The sequence below is a fragment of the Elgaria multicarinata genome, chromosome 1 (assembly GCF_023053635.1).
Source record: "Elgaria multicarinata webbii isolate HBS135686 ecotype San Diego chromosome 1, rElgMul1.1.pri, whole genome shotgun sequence".
Classification (NCBI taxonomy): Eukaryota; Metazoa; Chordata; class Lepidosauria; order Squamata; family Anguidae; genus Elgaria; species Elgaria multicarinata.
Genome location: NC_086171.1, coordinates 4,113,468 through 4,132,407, shown reverse-complemented (window position 1 = coordinate 4,132,407; position 18,940 = coordinate 4,113,468). Strand labels below are relative to the sequence as shown.

The 18,940-nt window shown below is 48.0% G+C and overlaps 1 protein-coding gene across 1 annotated transcript in view; it reads left to right on the top strand.

The window, feature by feature from the left end:
- LOC134409484 (D-serine dehydratase-like) overlaps positions 1-18,940 on the top strand; it is a 42,034-nt gene that overhangs the window by 16,186 nt on the left and 6,908 nt on the right. Inside the window, exon 5 of the mRNA XM_063142631.1 lies at positions 15,658-15,779. Coding sequence (XP_062998701.1) covers positions 15,658-15,779 — 122 coding nt within the window. The remainder of the gene's footprint in view (positions 1-15,657; positions 15,780-18,940) is intronic.

The window sequence follows — 18,940 nt, the reverse complement described above, 5'->3', positions numbered from 1 at the left end:
AGGGTGGGAGAGCCCCCAACCTCCCTAGGTAACTGGTTCCATTGTCGTACTGCTCTAACAGTCAGGACGTTTTTCCTGGTGTCCAGCCGGAATCTGGCTTCCTGTAACTTGAGCCCATTATTGTTAGGTCTCATGCATTCTACATCACATGTAGGAGGGGGGAGAGGGGAAATCCAGACAAATCCAGTCTCTCTGGCTGTAATCCTGTGCCCACTTATCTGGACCCAATGAGAATTAGTTCTAAGTAAAAGCATCTAGGATTGTGCTGTCAGTGGCATAAATCCAATTCCGCAAAGGCATAACAGTCTCCGATTTCCGAAAACAATTACATCACTTTTCGATTTATTTTCTGTTTATTTTATCGTCCTTGAGTTTATTTATTTAAGAGTCTTTAAAAGCCATTCTTTTATAGAAGTCACAGATGCTAATTTCCAGCAGTGAGCCAAAACCATTTTTTTGGGGCTGCAACACTTTTTATTGTTGCTGCAACAATTAACATCTGTTAACATTGTCTCGCTGCGTCTCTCTCTTAAAAGAGTGAAATGATGATGATGATGATGATGTGCATTTAAGCACATTTTCCCAGTTGGCCACTGGAGGGCAGTGGCATGTCGGCATCGAAGCCCCCTTGTGGTCTTTGCAAGAAATAGATAGGAGCCCTCTGGGACCATGTGTGTGTCTTTTTTGTCTTTGTGTGTGTGTGTGTGTGATGCTTTCCTGTTGCATTGGGGCAAATTTCTCTCAGATGTTTCTGGGGATGTCAAATTAGTTGCAGACAGGAAGTGGCACAAAGTTGGGGGGCAGGGAGATAGGATTGGAGTGTGTGTGGGGGGGGGAGAGAAGTAGAGGAAAACCAGCTTTGGTGGGGGAGGAAGAACGGGTACAATACTTTCCAGTCCTTTAATCACCCACATGCAAAGCAGACGGCTGAGGGAGCCAGGAGAAATGCGGGGGGGGGGGGGACGACCAGCTTTCAACGTGGAGCTCCTTTCAGAGACTCTGGATCTATGAGCCTTTGATGTCAGCGACAGGCCAGGCCAGATGGGAACTGGGACTTGGAGGAAGTTTGCGACATCCGTCTTTGAGCCTGCCTGTGTGCTGAATTCGTTGCTTCTTCTCCGTGCAACAAAAGGCTTCCGTTTTTGTTTCAATTTTCCAAAGGAAAATGAGAGAGAGAGAGAGAGAGGGAGAGATGTAGGCTCCAGTCCTCTCATTCTGCTCTGGAGCAGAATTAATTTGACCCAACCAAGGATAAAGCGAACCACTGAGGTCCTAAATGATCAAGAAGGATACATCAAGAAGGACGCAGACAAGCTGGAGCGTCTTCAGAGGAGGGCAACCAGGATGATCAGGGGTCTGGAAACAAAGCCCTATGAAGAGAGACTGAAAGAACTGGGAATGTTTAGCCTGGAGAAGAGAAGATTGAGGGGAGACATGATAGCACTCTTCAAATACTTAAAAGGTTGTCACACAGAGGAGGGCCAGGATCTCTTCTCGATCCTCCCAGAGTGCAGGACATGGAATAACGGACTCAAGTTAAAGGAAGCCAGATTCCGGCTGGACATCAGGAAAAACTTCCTGACTGTTAGAGCAGTACGACAATGGAATCAGTTACCAAGGGAGGTTGTGGGCTCTCCCACACTAGAGGCCTTCAAGAGGCAGCTGGACAACCACCTGTCAGGGATGCTTTAGGGTGGATTCCTGCATTGAGCAGGGGGTTGGACTCGATGGCCTTGTAGGCCCCTTCCAACTCTGCTATTCTATGATTCTATGATCTCCTTCTTGGCTCAGCCCACCCTGTGTAGAGTTTCTCCCAAGGAGCCACGTCAGAAAGCCAGGTGCCTGCCTTTTGCCTGTTGTTGTTTTTGGATCATTTTTATTTATCATTGAAACTTCAACAACTAAAATACATAATTACCCAACCTACTAAGTTGAAAATAATTGTTCCAGAAAGTGATAAGCAGCTGCCGTTTGAACGGGGGGGGGGGGGGGGGGGGGAATAGAGTGCAAATTGCAAAATCATTTCTGTGGCACACTCTATCTGTTAATTTATCCGTTCGAGCAATTTCCAGAGCCTTCAAGAGCCATTCTCTAGGTGTGGGAGTTCTGACATTTTGCCAGTATCTGGCCAACACAATTCTGGCGGCTATTAATAAATTCATAATCAAATCCTTAATAGTCCTTTCTGTAACTTCCAGCAAATGCTTTAGTAATATAGACAATGTGGCAAAATCTTATATTAATTCTCGTTATTATATATATTATAACTATCCTATAATATTCTTTGAGCTCTGGACAGCTCCCCAGTACACGATCAAATCTGCACCCACCCTTCCACACGTCCCACAGCCGTCCATCAGGTGACTACATTTGCCACCCCCCCAAGCAAACCACTTTGCAACGTGGTTGTGAAGCTTTCGTTTCAAGGCGCTTTGCTCTGTGTTCTCGCCAGCTCAGCTTTGCTCTAATTATCTTGATTGATTGATTGATTACATTTCTATACTGCCCAATAGCCGGAGCTCTCTGGGCGGTTCACAAAAATTAAAAACATTCAAAGTTTAAAACAACAGTATAAAACCGTGCTATAAAATACAATATAAAAGCTCAACCAGATAAAAACAGCAGCAATGCAAAATTACAAATTTAAAACACCAAGTTAAAATTTATTTATAGACTGTTAAAATGCTGGGAGAATAAAAAGGTCTTCACCTGGCGTCTAAAAGCATATAATGTAGGTGCCAAGCGAACCTCCTTAGGGAGCTCATTCCACAGCCGGGGTGCCATAGCAGAGAAGGCCCTGCTCCTGGTAGCCACCTGCCTCACTTCCTTTGGCAGGGGCTGGCGGAGAAGGACCCCTGAGGCTGACCTTAGGGTCTGGGCAGGTCCATATGGGAGGAGGCGTTCCTTCAGATAGCCTGGCCCCAAGCCGTTTAGGGCTTTAAATGTTAATACCAGCACTTTGAATCGGGCCCGGACCACTACTGGCATGAAACTGAAAATTTAACACACAGAGAACTTGGTGTAGCTTATTCCTTCTTTCCCTCCTTAATGGATTTGTTGTGGCAAGAAAAGAAATAAGACAGAAGATGCCTTGGGGAAATGGTGAGAAAACACAAAGAGGGTCACAAAGGGAAGATGGCGACACCTGAGCCCCTGTAAAATTCCAATCTTGAGGTGGGTCGATGGCACGCTAAACGCCTCCTCTGGAAGCACCCCTTGGATTACAACGAACTTTTCAAGTGATGCTGAAACTTTAGTTTCTCTGGCAGTCATAAAAAGAGGTTAGGTGAGCCCATTTTTGTTGAAGTTTTCAGTGGCATTGCTGTGTACTGCTGGAGGAGGAAGGGGGAACCTTGGAAACGAGAAACATCTATTCCTTCCAGCCCTGGATCACAACATCTCCAAACATCTTCACAGTTGTTTGAAGGGGACATGGCGGCACCCTTCATAAAAAGGAGGAGGAGGAGGAGGAGGAGGAGGAGGAGGAGGAAAGACCGTGTGATTCAGCTATAAAGAGAGACAAAGAGCCTCGGAAGGACGCTGGATCAGACCAATGGGGGCTGGGCTGGGATCTCCAGGGGGAATCCCACCCACCCCTGGGGCTGCACTGCCAAATCTGGGTGGTGGTGGGAAAACATTCGTCAGTTTGCCACCAAATTTAGATGGCAAATGGTGGCAATGGCCTTAAAGGGCCAAACTTAGCTTTGAAACAAGGAGCCCTGCCTTGTGGGTATATAGAGAATTTCTCTTCCTTTCGATTTGTGTTTCGATTTGTGGCCTAAAGTTAGTGGTTCTGCTTCTGCCACTGCCACCACAGCAAATCTGGGGGCGATGGTGCTGCACGTAAAGGTGCCCTGGGCCACGTGTTGCCCCCCCTGATCTAGTCCCACATCCCGCTGCCCAGAGCGGCCAGCAGCCCCCATCTCTGCTCCCAGTTGCAGAAGGGAGGGATATCCAAACTGTCTTGTGCGGTCCTTTTTTCCGACAGGATCCCTCCAAGGGCACAATAGAGCATAGAGGGAGTTGTGGGTTTCAGAGCCATAAAAACCTGACTCTGAGTCAGACGTTTCAAAAAGTGCAGAATTGCAAAGGGAGGGGGGGTCTGTTTATTGGCGGTGGGAGTGGAACTGCTTCACCCCTTTACAGATCTTCCGCCAGCTCTGCACTTAAAGCACGTCGTTTAAAAGCTGGAGTAGATCCGGAGGTCCCTGTGAAGGAAGGGAGGCACGATTCCGGTTGGGATGGGATTAGAGAGCAGGGTGAGAGTTTTTCTGGATCGGGGACAGAAAATCCGAAGCGCTGCCGATATATTTGCCAAACCAGTTTGACGAGAGACATTGTCGAGGGCCCTCGGGAAAGAGGAACGTGCCCCTGACAGGTAACGGCAGATCTCCATTTTTCTGTCGTTTCCTCTAATAGCAAACGGGAGGGCCCCGTGTCGACCCGTGTGAGGCGTGGCGATGTGCAGGCGAAGCAGGAAGGCGGCCAGCCTGGAACCTAATTCCCTGGCATCTCTAGTTTAAGAAAGCAATCAAACTGGACAGCCCTCTGTCAGGGATGCTTTAAACTTACAAAAAACTTCCTGACTGTTAGAGCAGTACGACAATGGAATCAGTTACCTAGAGTGGTGGTGGGCTCTCCCACAGTAGACAATGTCCCACATCCCGCTGCCCAGACAATGGAATCAGTTACCTAGAGTGGTGGTGGCCTCTCCCACACTAGAGGCCTTCAAGAGGCAGCTGGACAACCATCTGTCAGGGGTGCTTTAGGGTGGATTCCTGCATTGAGCAGGGGGTTGGACTCGATGGCCTTGTAGGCACATTTTGCTTGTGGGTGGAGCTACCAAAATACCAGCCTATTTTATCTGAAAGCTGGGATGAAGTTCAACAATCAAATAAACTGGGCTGGGGAGACCAGATGTTCTGACATGGTATAAGATTGATTGATTACATTTTTCTGCTGGCCAATAGCTGAAGTTCTATAAAGCATCGTCCTTCACACTTGGGAGACTGTCTAGGTATGCAGAAAAATACTGTGGAATTTATGTATTTTTAATAAACGGGACGGGGGGAGGGACTCAATAGGAAACCTATGGAATCCCTGGAGCATAACGGGGGCCGCCCTGTTTGAGACACGCATGTGCCCAACAATGAAGGCTGAGGGCTCTGATGCCAGTGAGGCAGTGAATCTGCTACAGGTTTCAGTCAGGACCAGTTAGAATGCTAAAGAAGCTATCCAAGGTGCGGAGCAAATGCATAGTTACACTATGGAACTCACCACCACAAGATGTCGTGATGGCCACCAGTTTCAATACCTTTAAAAGGGGGTTGGACAAATTCCTGGAGGAGGAGGCTATCAATGGCTACTAGTCCTGATGGTTGTGTGCTGTCTCCAGTTTTCGAGGCAGTGAGCCTGTGCACCAGTTGCTGGGGAACATGGGTGGGAGGGTGCTGTGGCACCGTGTCCTGCTTTGTGGGTCCCTGGTTCACAGCTGGCTGGCCACAGTGTGAATGGAGCGCTGGGCTAGATGGACCCTTGTACTGATCCAGCTTTAGGGCTCTTTTGTACCTCTGGGGATCCAATCTGAATGCGTGTAAATTTAAAATGGACATAGGTATGGACCAAGTAAAAGAGGCCTGTCCAGAGACTTCCAGGTTCAGAGAAGGGGCTCACATTCACGCTTCCCGATGTTCCAGGATGGTTTAGGGAAAGTTTCCCATTTCGTGGCTGCGGTTCTGCATTTCTCACCTGCCAAAGAGGCCACCTTTTCCTTTCCTACCTCACGACCAGAGAATGCAGACACCCATTCATGCATCAGAGGAGCCCTGCTGGAATACACAAGAGCCCATGATGTAGTCCAACATTGGTCTTCCTCCAGTGCCCAGCCAGATCCTTCTAGAAAGTCCACAGTCCAGGCTCAAAGGCACAGGCGTCCGCATGCCGTTTCCCCCAGGCTCTCCTACTCAGAGGTAGAATGCCTCTAAACATGGAGGTTCTATCTAGCCATCTTGGCTAGCAGCCCTGTTGTGGCCTCTCTCCCTTCTTCCGTGACTTCGTCTAATCACTTCTCTTTTCCCTCTCCTGTGTATCCTAGTTTACAGAGAAGAGTCCTCTGCTTGAAGGGCTGTCCGGTCCAAATCCGGTTTGAAGCCGAAGACCGCCCCCCCCAAAGGGGGAGCAGGGCAGAGGACTTGGAGTTGCCCAACAGTTGTTAGCATCTGGTCACAATTTTCCCCGTTATAGCGAGATGGAACGTGTCTCTATTTAAATCGGAGCTAGTGTGGTGTAACAGCTAGAGCGTTGGACTGGGAGTCGAGAGATCCGGGTTCTAGTCCCCACTCAGTCATGGAAACCCACTAGGGGACTTTGGGCCAGTCACAGACTCTCAGCCCAACCTACCTCACAGGGTTGTTGTGAGGATAAAATGGAGAGGAGGAGGATTATGTACGCCGCCTTGGGTTCCTTGAAGGAAAAAAGGCAGGATATAAATGTAATAATACAATTGGGTTGGCTCCAGAATTAGGCTGGATCAAGTGGGCTGATGGAAGTGGAGTTTCCTGACCCCCACTTTCCTACGGAACCCCCCTTCCAGCTTCCTGAAAAAGCCACACAATGGGGTGAAATGTGGAGGGGGGGATCCCCCAAAATCAGACGGAGGGGCCTTCCACAATTCCTGACGGAAAGTCCTTGGCTCTTGAAGGCATATCCCGGATCCGACCCATTATTTCTAAATTTGCATATGCAATTAGCATCTATAAAATGGGTACCAATCTGTGTCCTCTTTGCGGGTGTGTGTGTGTGTGATGCATTTCCTCACTTGGAGGGCAGAGCGTAAGCGGCCGCCCCGAATTGGCACCCAGGCCCCACGCCTCCCAGGCCCCGCTCCGGTTCAAAAGGCCACCACAGAGCTCTGTCTCGCTTTTATTACCCCGCATAATATTATAGCGTCTCCTGGCTCGATCTCCTAGCGGGAGGGCAAAGGTGTTATTGACGGGCCGCTTACATAAAAATTTTTAAAGCATCCCTTTCTCGGGCCTTCAGGTGAACGCCTCCGCCTTTGAAGCTGCCTCTTCAAAGCGAGCGAACGGGTGCAGCTGGAGTTTGGCAACACAACACGCCTCCCACCCCGCTGCATCCTTTGAACACGCTCCCCTCCCAGCCCAGGACTCATACAAAGCCCAGATCCCAGTTCACACCCAGGAGGGAAGAGCTGTGAAGGCTTGGCGCTTGGCGGCAGACGCGGGCCCTGCAAGGGAAACCATCTCCAGAACTTCTCAGAGCCACCTAGTGATGGATTGGACAAGGGAAGAGGAGCCTTAAACACTCTCCCTGCCTGCCTCTTTTTTTGCCTCCAGCCATCTTCTTCTCTGGCACTCTGCGGTTCCCACGAGAGAGAGAGAGAGAGAGAGAGAGAGAGAGAGAGAGAGAGAGAGAGCAGATTTGCATTCACACCCACTGGAAACAAAAGCAACGGCGTCTTTGGGGTGCTATTTATTTATTTTTATTTATTCTTTATTTATTGCATTTATATCCCGCCTTTTTTCCTCCAACACAATCCTCTCCATTTTATCCTCACAACAACAACCCTGTGAGGTAGGCTGGGCTGAGAGTGTGACTGGCCCAAAGTCCCCCAGTGGGTTTCCATGGCTGAGTGGGGACTAGAACCCAGATCTCCCGACTCCCAGTCCAGCACCCTAACCACTACACCCCACTGGCTATGAGCTACCAAGAACTGGAGGTTTGTCTCAGCAGCGGGTGGATGCCGCCTCGACTCATAGGGTCCTAGCATGGCCGGGTGTCCTGTTTTTACAGAGGACGGTCCTCTCTTTAAAGGGCTGTCCTCTCCAACTCTGATTTAAAAGTAAGGCACCATAAGAACTGATGCTCGTCGACTGGACCGCAGACCGAGCAGGGACACCCGTCCCCTTGTCAGTCTTTCCCGCTATGGCCAGAGAGATCGTATTTCTGTTTAAATTATACTTATTTTTGAATTTACATCTGCGCATATACGGTGGCGTAATGCACATCTTACGCTCATCGGTGTCCTTGTTTGTCCTCATTGTTTTCATGACCCGTTTCCTCTTCTTTTTGTGGGGTGATATGTCAGCAGCCAAAGATAACTGACAGCTGAATCGAGTCAAATTATTGATTATTACATTTCTATCTCACCTTTTTTTTTCTCCAAGGCAGCTCACATGGTCCAACTTGTCCTCTTCTCCATCTTATCCTCCCAACAACCCTGTGGGGTAGGTTACGTGGAGAGTCAGTGATGGGCCCAAAGTCACCCAGTAAACTTCATGGCCATGTGGGGACCGGAACCCAGGTCCCCTGAACCACCCCCAGTCACACACTCTTAACCTCTACGTCACACTGGTTTAGGATTAGGGCTGTGCTCCGCTTCGGGTCTTAGAACCGATAGCGGAGCGGCCTGATTCGTCTCCCACAAAGGTGGAGATGGATCGGGTCGGGGGAGCTGCGGATCGAGATGAAGTGGATCGAGACCAAGAAGATCCACCGCCTCGATCCGGAGCTCCGAAAAAAAGGTAAGTGTGGTAGGAGGGGGGCTTATCTGGCGGCGCTGCAGTCCGTGCGGCGACGGGGACAGAGCCAGGTAAGGGGGCAGGAGGGGAGGGGGGCTTAACTGCCTCCGTTGTGGTCCGGCGACGGCTTCAACTGAGGCCCGGGCCTCAGTTGAAGCCGCCGCCGGACTGCAATGGAGGCAGGTAAGTGGTGAGGGGAGCCTTAACTGCCTCCGGATGCTCGGATTTGCTTCAAACTGGGCATGAATGTGGATACATGTATAAGCTCTCATGGTGCCGATTTTAAGGTTTCTAACGTTAAAAGTAAAAAAGTTATAGGCGTTTGATTTTCAATGCAAGTGTATTTATTTATTTATTTATTTATTTATTACATTTCTATACTGCCCAATAGCCGGAGCTATGGGGGGAGGGGGAGCACAGAGCTCTGAGCCGGATCTGGAGCACCACAGCAGAGCAGAGCGGAGCATAGGCGGATCAAGACCCGATTTGGAAGTTGCGGATCGGGATCCAGAGCGAATCGGGGTGGGGGCATGCATAGCCCTATTTAGGATGAACTAAAAAGCAGCCTTCCCCAACCTGGTGCCCTCCAGATGTGTGGGATTGCAACCCCCATCATCCCCAGTCAGCATGATCAGTTAAAAAGGACCCCCCCCCCCGGAAGCCCTGCGTCATGAACTATTTCCCACTGCGTAGACAAAAAGGCAAGCTAGAAATGTAATAAATAAATGGATTGCATTGGGCTAGAAAAATTCAGAGAGGAGCTAATGGCTCTCACAGCCATTAGCTATGTGAGCAAAATGGAATCTCCATATCTAAGGGGAGTCTACCTCTGAACACCAGATACTAGGGCCAGGGAATGGTCTCTTATCTCTCTCAAGGCAGCACAACTGCTAACACGTTGACCCAAAAGTAGCCCCCCCCCCGGGATCTCGGTCTTCTATTTGCGATTATTCACTGCACAAAATAGTATTGGCTTCTGTCCAGAGAAAGTGGCGCCCCTTGACTCGCCATTAAAATCAATAGGGCAAATAACTTACGCCCCATTAATTAATTAATTAATTAATTAATTTTTTTAGAATATTTATATACCGCTCCCCATTGAAAAATTTCGGAGCGGTGTACAAGGTAAAATGAAAATAAAAACAGAATTAAAACAGTTAAAACAAAATTTAAAAAGAAGCAAAACCCAGAAATCCAAGGCTGCATGTTAAAGAAAGACTTCTTGGAATAGAGATGTTTTCAGGAGGCGCCGAAACGAGTACAAGGTTGGCGCCTGCCTGACCTCCAGAGGCAGGGAGTTCCACAGGAGGGGGGCCACCACGCTGAAGGCTCTTCCCCTGGTGGATTCCAATCAGAGGATGGATCTATGTCGAACCACCAGGAGCAGGCCCTCGGATGACCTCAGTGACCGGGCAGGTTGGTAAGGGAGAAGGCGGAGCTCTCTCAGGTATCCCGGTCCCAAGTTGTTTAATTATACTGCGACACAAGTCTGATCAGCGTTCTTTGGATTGCGGCAGGTCTATGTTTGTTTGTTTGTATGTTTTAAAAATGAATTGTGATAAGAAGAGCTGTATCTGAGCTGTATTCGTTTCTCACGCTGGCCAACCAGATGCCCCAATGGGAAGCCCATAAGCAGGACATGAGTGCCACAGCACCCTCCCACCCATGTTCCCCAGCAAGTGGTGTACCTAGGCTTACTGCCTCTGATGCTGGAAGTAGCATATAGAACATCAGAAGAGCCCTGATGCTGGATCAGACCGAGGGTCCATCTAGTCCGGCACTCTGTTCCCACAGTGGCCAGCCAGCCATCGGCCAGGGACCAACAAAGCAGGACATGGTGCAACAGCACCCTCCCACCCATGTTCCCCAGCACCTGGTGCACACAGGCTTACTGGACTACTAGCTATCAGGATTACTAGCCCTTGATAGCCGCCCTGATTTTGTCTAAAAAGGGTTCCCCTTTCCTGCATCTTTTCCAGCTCTGCACTATCCTTTGTAATGTGCAGTGATCCAAACTGGGAGGCTTATTCCAAGCGTGGCTGCAGACCCCTTGGTGGTCGCGTGGCTGGTCATTTACGTTAAGCTCCGCCCCTGACCACGCTGCCCTTCCCTTGTTTTTAGCAGAAGCTGCAATTCCACTTCTAGTGTTCTCATTGCAGCCTTGTTGACTGAAAGCGTCATGCCACGTCCCTGCTTCCCTCGGATTATCCCCGTAACGCTAAGCTTTCGCGGTTGTTGTTGTTTTTGCTACCGGGCGACAGCGATCCTTTGCATACCAGGAAGTGAGTTTACGGGGGGAAATGTAAAAAATCATTTAAAAAAAAATCAACGGATGACCCAATTCAATTCAAATTTGGTATGCTTAAAGCTCTCCCTGATATCTATGACTGTGCCAATTTTGGTGTCTTTATCTTTAAAGCTTACGCAGATGTAAGCATTTCTTTAAAATCCTGCTCCTGTGCCCCAGCGGTGGCTCGGAAGATACGCTCAAAAAGTAGGGGCTAAATACCGCGAATCTTTTGGCTTTATAGCACAAGTAAGGCAGGATGCCTGGGAGTACTTCACAATCAAAGCAGATTGTAAGGTGGAAAACTTCTGAGTCCTTTGCATGCAATTCGCAGAGATTGCACAGTATAACGCTGGTGTGATAACGCTCTGAAAGAGTGGTTGCTTTTTAAGAAATGTTCAGCGTTTAAGCTTTCTGCTCAAGGTCCTGGCATCTTCCTCGGATGCTGTACTGCGCACTCTTCGAGCTGAATGCCGTCCTACAAAATTCCAAAGCCCTGAGAGTTCATCACGGTACTTTTCTGACGTTAATGCCACCGGTCTCGTTGTTAACAGCGCATTGGAGTGTTTTAACATGACCGCTGCTGGTATGTGGCCACGTATATGACCCCTCTGGGAGGAAGGCGGAGGGCTGGTGTGCGTTTTTTCTTCCTTCAATGCATACAGGAGCTGTCCGGAGAGGAGAGGGATTGGGGAAACCGAAGCACATTAGGGCCATTTCTGCACTGCTATGGCGAAACCACGTCAGGGGCAGCGGAGTTATTATTAGCCCAGCTTGATGTGCAAGAGGGCCCCCTCCTGCGTCCCCCCCCAATCCCTCTTTCTCCGGCTGTTGCTGATCAGATCCCCTTCCAGGAAGGAATGCCTGCCAGATGTTCTCTTGAAATATACCCCCACACACACACTCCCCACGCCCCAGACTGGGCTGGATTCAGGATGGGGGTGGAGGAAAGCAGTAGTGTGGAATAAACTAGCACTCTTTTTTCCGAGGGCAAAAGTGCAGAATAAAAGATCACTGGTTTTTCGAGGGCGAAAGCACAGAGTAAAAGATGGCTGATTTTATTTATTTTTTGTGGCAGCCACGGCTCAACCCACCCAGGACATGGAGCTGAACTGAGAGGCTGGGTTCACACAGGACGGCAAGCCACTCAGTGTGGGCAGTTGTTGAACTGTGGGTTATTGTGTTGTCCGAACGCAGCGCTTTTTCCACAGGGTGGGTTACCGTGTTGTCTGAACTAAGTGCGTATTCTGCAGGGTGGCTTGTTTTTGTTTTAATTTTAATTTTTGGTCGTTCTGGTTGCATAAGTCGAATATGACATCATTTATACGTACATATATACCTTCCGTATCAATTCAGATACAAATTACAAGTTTCTGCCTGGATTGGAAATGAATTTTCTAATATTACCATCCTCCTATCCACTCGAAATGTCTGTAAATATCAACGGGGGTGTTCTCCCCTCTTCTTCTTTGTTCACAAAGTCAATAAACTTCCTCCATACGCTCTCAAATTTATCCTGGCTTAATTGTCCTTGCACTTCCCTCATCACAGGGTGACTTGTTAACCACCCTGAACTGCCCAGCAACGTCATGGGTTCTCAAGGTGGCTTGTTTGAGAAAAATAAAACCCACTGCATAAAACCTCCTGCGTAGTTAACAAGTCACCCTGTGGAAAAAGTGCCTCTTGCAAACACAACAAGCCATGGTGGGTTAGCGTGTTGTGTGAACATTAACTCCTGCCAGCAATTGGAGCAGGGGGTTATAGGTTAAAAAAAAAAGCCTGCTGCAGCAGATAGAAACCTTTACTACATCTCCAGATGTAGAGTTGTAGTCCAGCACATTTGGTGGGTGCCCAGTTGGGAAAAGCGACTTTATTTATTTATTTATTACATTTCTATACCGCCCAATAGCCGGAGCTCTCTGGGCGGTTCACAAAAATTAAAAACATTCAAAGTATAAAACAACAGTATAAAACCATACTATAAAATACAATATAAAAGCTCAACCAGATAAAAACAGCAGCAATGCAAAATTACCAATTTAAAACACCAAGTTAAAATTTATTTATAGACTGTTAAAATGCTGGGAGAATAAAAAGGTCTTCACCTGGCGCCTGAAAGCATATAATTTGGTGCCAAGCGAACCTCCTTAGGGAGCTCATTCCACAGCCGGGGTGCCACAGCAGAGAAGGCCCTTTACTGAAGACTTTACTGTTTTTACCCTGAGCCAAGATCTTTTCCAGCACTTTGAAGCAAATTCAGTGCAGAGAGAAACCTAGCATGTCAGGAAGACAGCTAGGCTAGACCAGAGATGTTTTGTATGAACAGACATGACATCGCCTGAGCTCCTGCCAGCAGTCTGAAGGAGTACAGGCACAGGTCGGTCACCTTGCTGAGGTCTAGGCTGTTATGAGGCTGAACGAAGGAGAGAGTCCAAGGCTGATTTTCTGTAAGGCTCGTCATGTAAGCTAATGTAGGGTGACCATATGGAAAAGGAGGACAGGGCTCCTGTATCTTTAACAGTTACCTAGAAGAGGGAATTTTAGCAGATGTTATTTGTATGCATACAGCACCTGGTGAAGTTCCCTCCTCATCACAACAGTTAAAGTTGCCCTCTTTTGTATCTGGTCACCCTAGGATAGCTCCTGCAGCTTTAACTGTGGTGATGAAGAGAGAATTTCACCAGGTGCTGCATGCATACAAAGGACGCCTGCTAAATTTCCCTTTTCTATGCAACTGTTAAAGATACAGGAGCCCTGTCCTCCTTTCCATAGGGTCACCCTAGCTAATGACACTCAAATAGAATAATAGAATAATAATAGAATAATAATAAATAGTAGAATAAAGAATAATAATAAATAGAATAATAAATTTTAAAAAATTAAACACCAACCAGTCCTTCATGGCAAATATTAGGCCCCCCAAAAACCCTTTAATGTAGTTAGATTTTCTGCTTTTAGGGCCTCGAAGTTTTGTATGATAAAAAATGTATAAAAGATTGAAATGCACAATGGATAACCTAAAATGGCCACACCCACACAGATAAGAAACGACATTAAGACCACAATTGGGTTATGACAATTTGCCTGTGGATTCCCCCCCCCCCCAAAAAAAAAATTTGTTGAGAGGCAGGGTTGCTGAGGCGCTCACGAGATCTCGCTGGCTCCTTGCCCGGAGCGTCTGGGCATTCCAGCAGCTTCCGAGGCTGCCTTATTTATGGCCGACGCTTGTTGAATCTGCATCCTTTTGATGCTCTCCAGGCTGAGACAACATCTCTGTACAATGCCGGAACTCTCTGCTTTCCTTCTCCAGACACTGTTTCTCCCTTGTGCAAAAGTGTCACGGCAGCCCTTAAAATCACCCTGCGTAGATCCTTTCAGGCTGAGGAACGGTCCCGTTGTAGCGTGTCCAGAGGAGGGCAATGAGGATGATCAGGGGTCTGGAAACAAAGCCCTGTGAGGAGAGACTGAAAGAACTGGGCATGTTTAGCCTGGAGAAGAGAAGATTGAGGGGAGACATGATAGCACTCTTCAAATACTTGAAAGGTTGTCACACAGAGGAGGGCCAGGATCTCTTCTCGATCCTCCCAGAGTGCGGGACACGGAATAACAGGTTCAAGTTACAGGAAGCCAGATTCCGGCTGGACATCAGGAAAAACTTCCTGACTGTTAGAGCAATACAACAATGGAACCAGTTACCTAGGGAGGTTGTGGTCTCTCCCACACAAGAGACCTTCAGGAGGCAGCTGGACAACCACCTGTCAGGGATGCTTTGAGGTGGATTCCTGCATTGAGCAGGGGGTTGGACTAGATGGCCTTAGAGGACCCTTCGGACTCTACTATTCTAGGATTTTATAGGCTGCTCCTAGATGGGGGGCCCCTAGACCAAATGAATCATTGCACTGTGAGCTGAAAATTGATTTTGCATACTGTTAGGGATATTTCGCTTTTCCTATTCATCCTGCTATGTTCCAGGCCTTCCAGCAGCTGTGACAGAGGTGCTGTGGAGGAAGACGGAGAAGGTCCAATTTACCCGAACAGCCATTTGAACTTCAGCATAGATTCACGACCACCTTTGCAGGGGGGGGGGGTGCTACTTTTACAGTGGAGGCTGGTGGCTCCAACATTGGTGGGGACGGTGATTCTCTCATAGAATCATAGAATAGCAGAGTTGGAAGGGGCCTACAAGGCCATCGAGTCCAACCCCCTGCTCAATGCAGGAATCCACCCTAAAGCATCCCTGTCAGATGGTTGTCCATCTGCCTCTTGAAGGCCTCTAGTGTGGGAGAGCCCATAACCTCCCTAGGTCACTGGTTCCATTGTCGTACTGCTCTAACAGTCAGGGAGTTTTTCCTGATGTCCAGCTGGAATCTGGCTTCCTTTAACTTGAGTCCGTTATTCCGTGTCCTGCACTCTGGGAGGATCGAGAAGAGATCCTGGCCCTCCTCTGTGTGACAACCTTTTAAGTCTTTGAAGAGTTTCAAATGCTTAAAAGTTTCAGTCTCAAGGGGATCTCCCCTGGGTGACCTTCGGGTGTTCACTGCATCGAAGCCTAACCTACCTCACAGGGTTGTTGTGAAGATAAAATGGGGGCAGATGGGGGTGGAGGGGATGGGACCCATGCCTGTCACTTTGAGTTCCGTGCAGAAATGGCTGTTTATAAATAATCCAAGGTCAAGCTGGACATTTGACAGCAAGCAGGCCTAGAAAGCCAAATCGATTGCTTTGCTCTGAGGTGGCCCAATGGCCTCTCCTTCGCTGCCTCCTCATCTGTTCAACAAGAGCCGATGATGATGATTTGTTTTGGGGTGTGTGTGTCTTCTTCTCTTCCAGGCTGCAGGAAGCTGGGGTCAGCTGCTCCGTCTGTAGCATTGGTTCAACTCCATCCTGCAGCCACCCCGTCCCCGAGATGGGCAAGATCAGTGAAGTGCATCCTGGGAACTATATCTTCTATGGTAAGCCTGGTGCAAGACGAGTGAAGCTGTGGGGTTTGGCAGGGTCCAGGCACAGGACTGCAGCTGCTCCAGGACCCTTTGCTTATTTCTTTGGATCCTCCTCCAGAGGAGGCCAGTGGCTCCGATGTCAGTGGAGCTGTGAATCCGCCCCGGGTTTCAGTGGGAACCAGTCAGGACTCTCAAGGAGCTCTCCAGGATAACGCCTTGAAAGTTCTGACTGGTTCCCACCGAAACCCGGGGCGGATTCACTGCTCCACTGACATCGGAGCCACCGTCCTACCCTTCTTCTACGGAGCGTTGCCTTCTCTGCATGCGCGGGTGTTTGTCTGGCATGGTGAAGAATGTAACAAGAACAAGGAAAGGTGAGAGCCTTAACGAACAACCAGATAATGCTAAACAAAAAGTTAGGATATATACAATAAAGCAATAATGTTTAATGTACAAGAATAAAATAGGAATTAACAATAATATTGCACTAAAAGTGCAATAACACATTGCACAGGAAAAAATATCCGACAAAAACAACATAAGATAAACAGGCTAAATGCGTTTCAACACCATTTATCTAAAGACGACGCAAGTGGTTTTGGAAAAGGCTGAGGCCCTGTACTATTTTCAAATGGGAGTGACACGTTCTACCACACCACTGTGGGAACTGTAAAGTCAGCCCAATTAAATTTCCAGGGAGCATACAGCAGCCTGCATTGGCCACTGACGAAGACTTCGTGTTGAAATTTTAATGCAATATTATTGTTAATTCCTATTTTATTCTTGTACATTAAATATTATTGCTTTATTGTATATATCCTTAACTTTTTGTTTAGCATCATATAGTGCAGAATGTGGCAGACTACCCAACCCAGTTAACTTAGGGTGACCATTGCCATTTTATACAAGATCCTGGGGCAAGTCTCAGACCAGCAGGGTGACCCTATAGAAAGGAGGACAAGGCTCCTGTATCTTTAACAGTTGCATAGAAAAGGGAATTTCAGCAGGTGTAATTTGTATATATGGAGAACCTGGTGAAATTCCCTCTTCATCACAACAGTTAAAGTGCAGGAGCTATACTAGAATGGCCAGATACAAAAGAGGACAGGGCTCCTGCAGCTCCTAGACTTTAACTGTTGTGATGAAGAGGGAATTTCACCAGGTTCTCCATATATACAAATGACATCTGCTGAAATTCCCTTTTCTATGCAACTGTTACAGATACAGGAGCCCTGTCCTCCTTTTTACAGGGTCATCCTAACTTTTATCCTGTGTTTTTATCCTGTTTAGGGTGACCCTATGGAAAGGAGGATAGGGCTCCTGTATCTGTAACAGTTGCATAGAAAAGGGAAATTTAGCAGGTGTCCTTTGTATGCATGCAGCACCTGGTGAACTCCCCTCTTCATCACAACAGTTAAAGCTGCAGGAGCTATCCTAGGGTGACCAGATACAAAAGAGGGCAGGGTTCCTGCAGCTTTAACTGTTGTGATGAGGAGGGAACTTCACCAGGTGCTGCATGCATACAAATAACATCTGCTAAAATTCCAACGAGCTGTCAGGGATGCTTTAGGGTGGATTCCTGCATTGAGCAGGTGGTTGGACTCGATGGCCTTGTAGGCCCCTTCCAACAGTGCTTATTCTATGATTCTATGATATGGTCACCCTAATCCTGTTGCTTGTTTTATACTTTGAATTGTACTTCATGGATTTAATTTTTGTGAACCACCCAGAGAGCTTCGGCTATTGGGCTGTATAGAAATGCAATCAATCAATAAATCAATATCAGCAACTCCTTTGGGATCAGGCTTTTTTTCAGCCCTGCTCCCCTAGATCCATATTAACTGGAGATGAACTTGGAGTATTCTAGCCGCTGAGCTACAGCCTCCATGGGAATGGTTCCCATCGACGAATCACACATGGAAAAAGTTACTTTGGCATGCCAAATCCACCTGGGTTTTGCTAGAAAGAACCGTAAGGACGGGGGGCCGGGGCATCAGGAACCCAGAGCCGTGCTCGGCGTTCTTCCCTGCATAATTTATGTAGATTTACCGCCCCATATCCAGCGTAACACGTTCCATGTGTCTGTCTTCCCCCACACAGATCATTCTAAAGAATGCCCAAGGAAGGGGGTGGGGGAATGTGGGAATCTGACTTCAGTCGGGGGGAGAAACTAAAAGCCGGACTGATTCCGTGGCTGTTTTTGCCGAGGTGCTGCTAGAGCAGCCCAGGACCCGAGCGGTCCCTCTTGACGTGTTTTATTTATTTTATTCATAGAATCATAGAATCATAGAATAGCAGAGTTGGAAGGGGCCTCCAAGGCCATCAAGTCCAACCCCCTGCTCAATGCAGGAATCCACCCTAAAGCATCCCTGACAGAGGGTTGTCCAGCTGCCTCTTGAAGGCCTCTAGTGTGGGAGAGCCCACAACCTCCCTAGGTAACTGATTCCATTGTTGTACTGCTCTAACAGTCAGGAAGTTTTTCCTGATGTCCAGCCGGAATCTGGCTTCCTTTAACTTGAGCCCGTTATTCCGTGCCCTGCACTCTGGGAGGATCGAGAAGAGATCCTGGCCCTCCTCTGTGTGACAACCTTTTAAGCCTTTGAAGAGTGCTCTCATGTCTCCCCTCCATCTTCTCTTTTCCAGGCTAAACAGGCCCAGTTCTTTCAGTCTCTCTTCATAGGGCTTTGTTTCCAGACCCCTGATCATCCTGGTTGGCCTCCTGGTTGCCCATTCATTTATTACTGCCTAATAGCCGAAACTCTCTGGGCAGCTCACAACAATTGAAGCCATAAAACGTAAGATGATAAAACACAATATAAAAATGTAAAGGTTTAAAGCTTCCACCACCACCAAGTAGAACCTAGCTGCTGGGCAAAGATTTAAAACAACCAAATTTAGAACAGAAAAACTAAAATGCTTGGGAAGATAAAAAGGCCATCACTTGATGTTATAAAGAGGTGCCAGGTGAGCCTCTCTGGGAAGTTCATTGCACAACTGGGGTGCCACAGCAGAAAAGGCCCTCTTCTTAGTAGCTGACCACGTTGCTTCCTTTGGTGGTGGCAGCTGCAGCAGCAGCCAGTCTTAGGGTGACCATATGGAAAAGAGGACAGGGCTCCTGTATCTTTAACAGTTACATAGAACAGGGAATTTTTAGCAGTTGCCATTTGTATGCA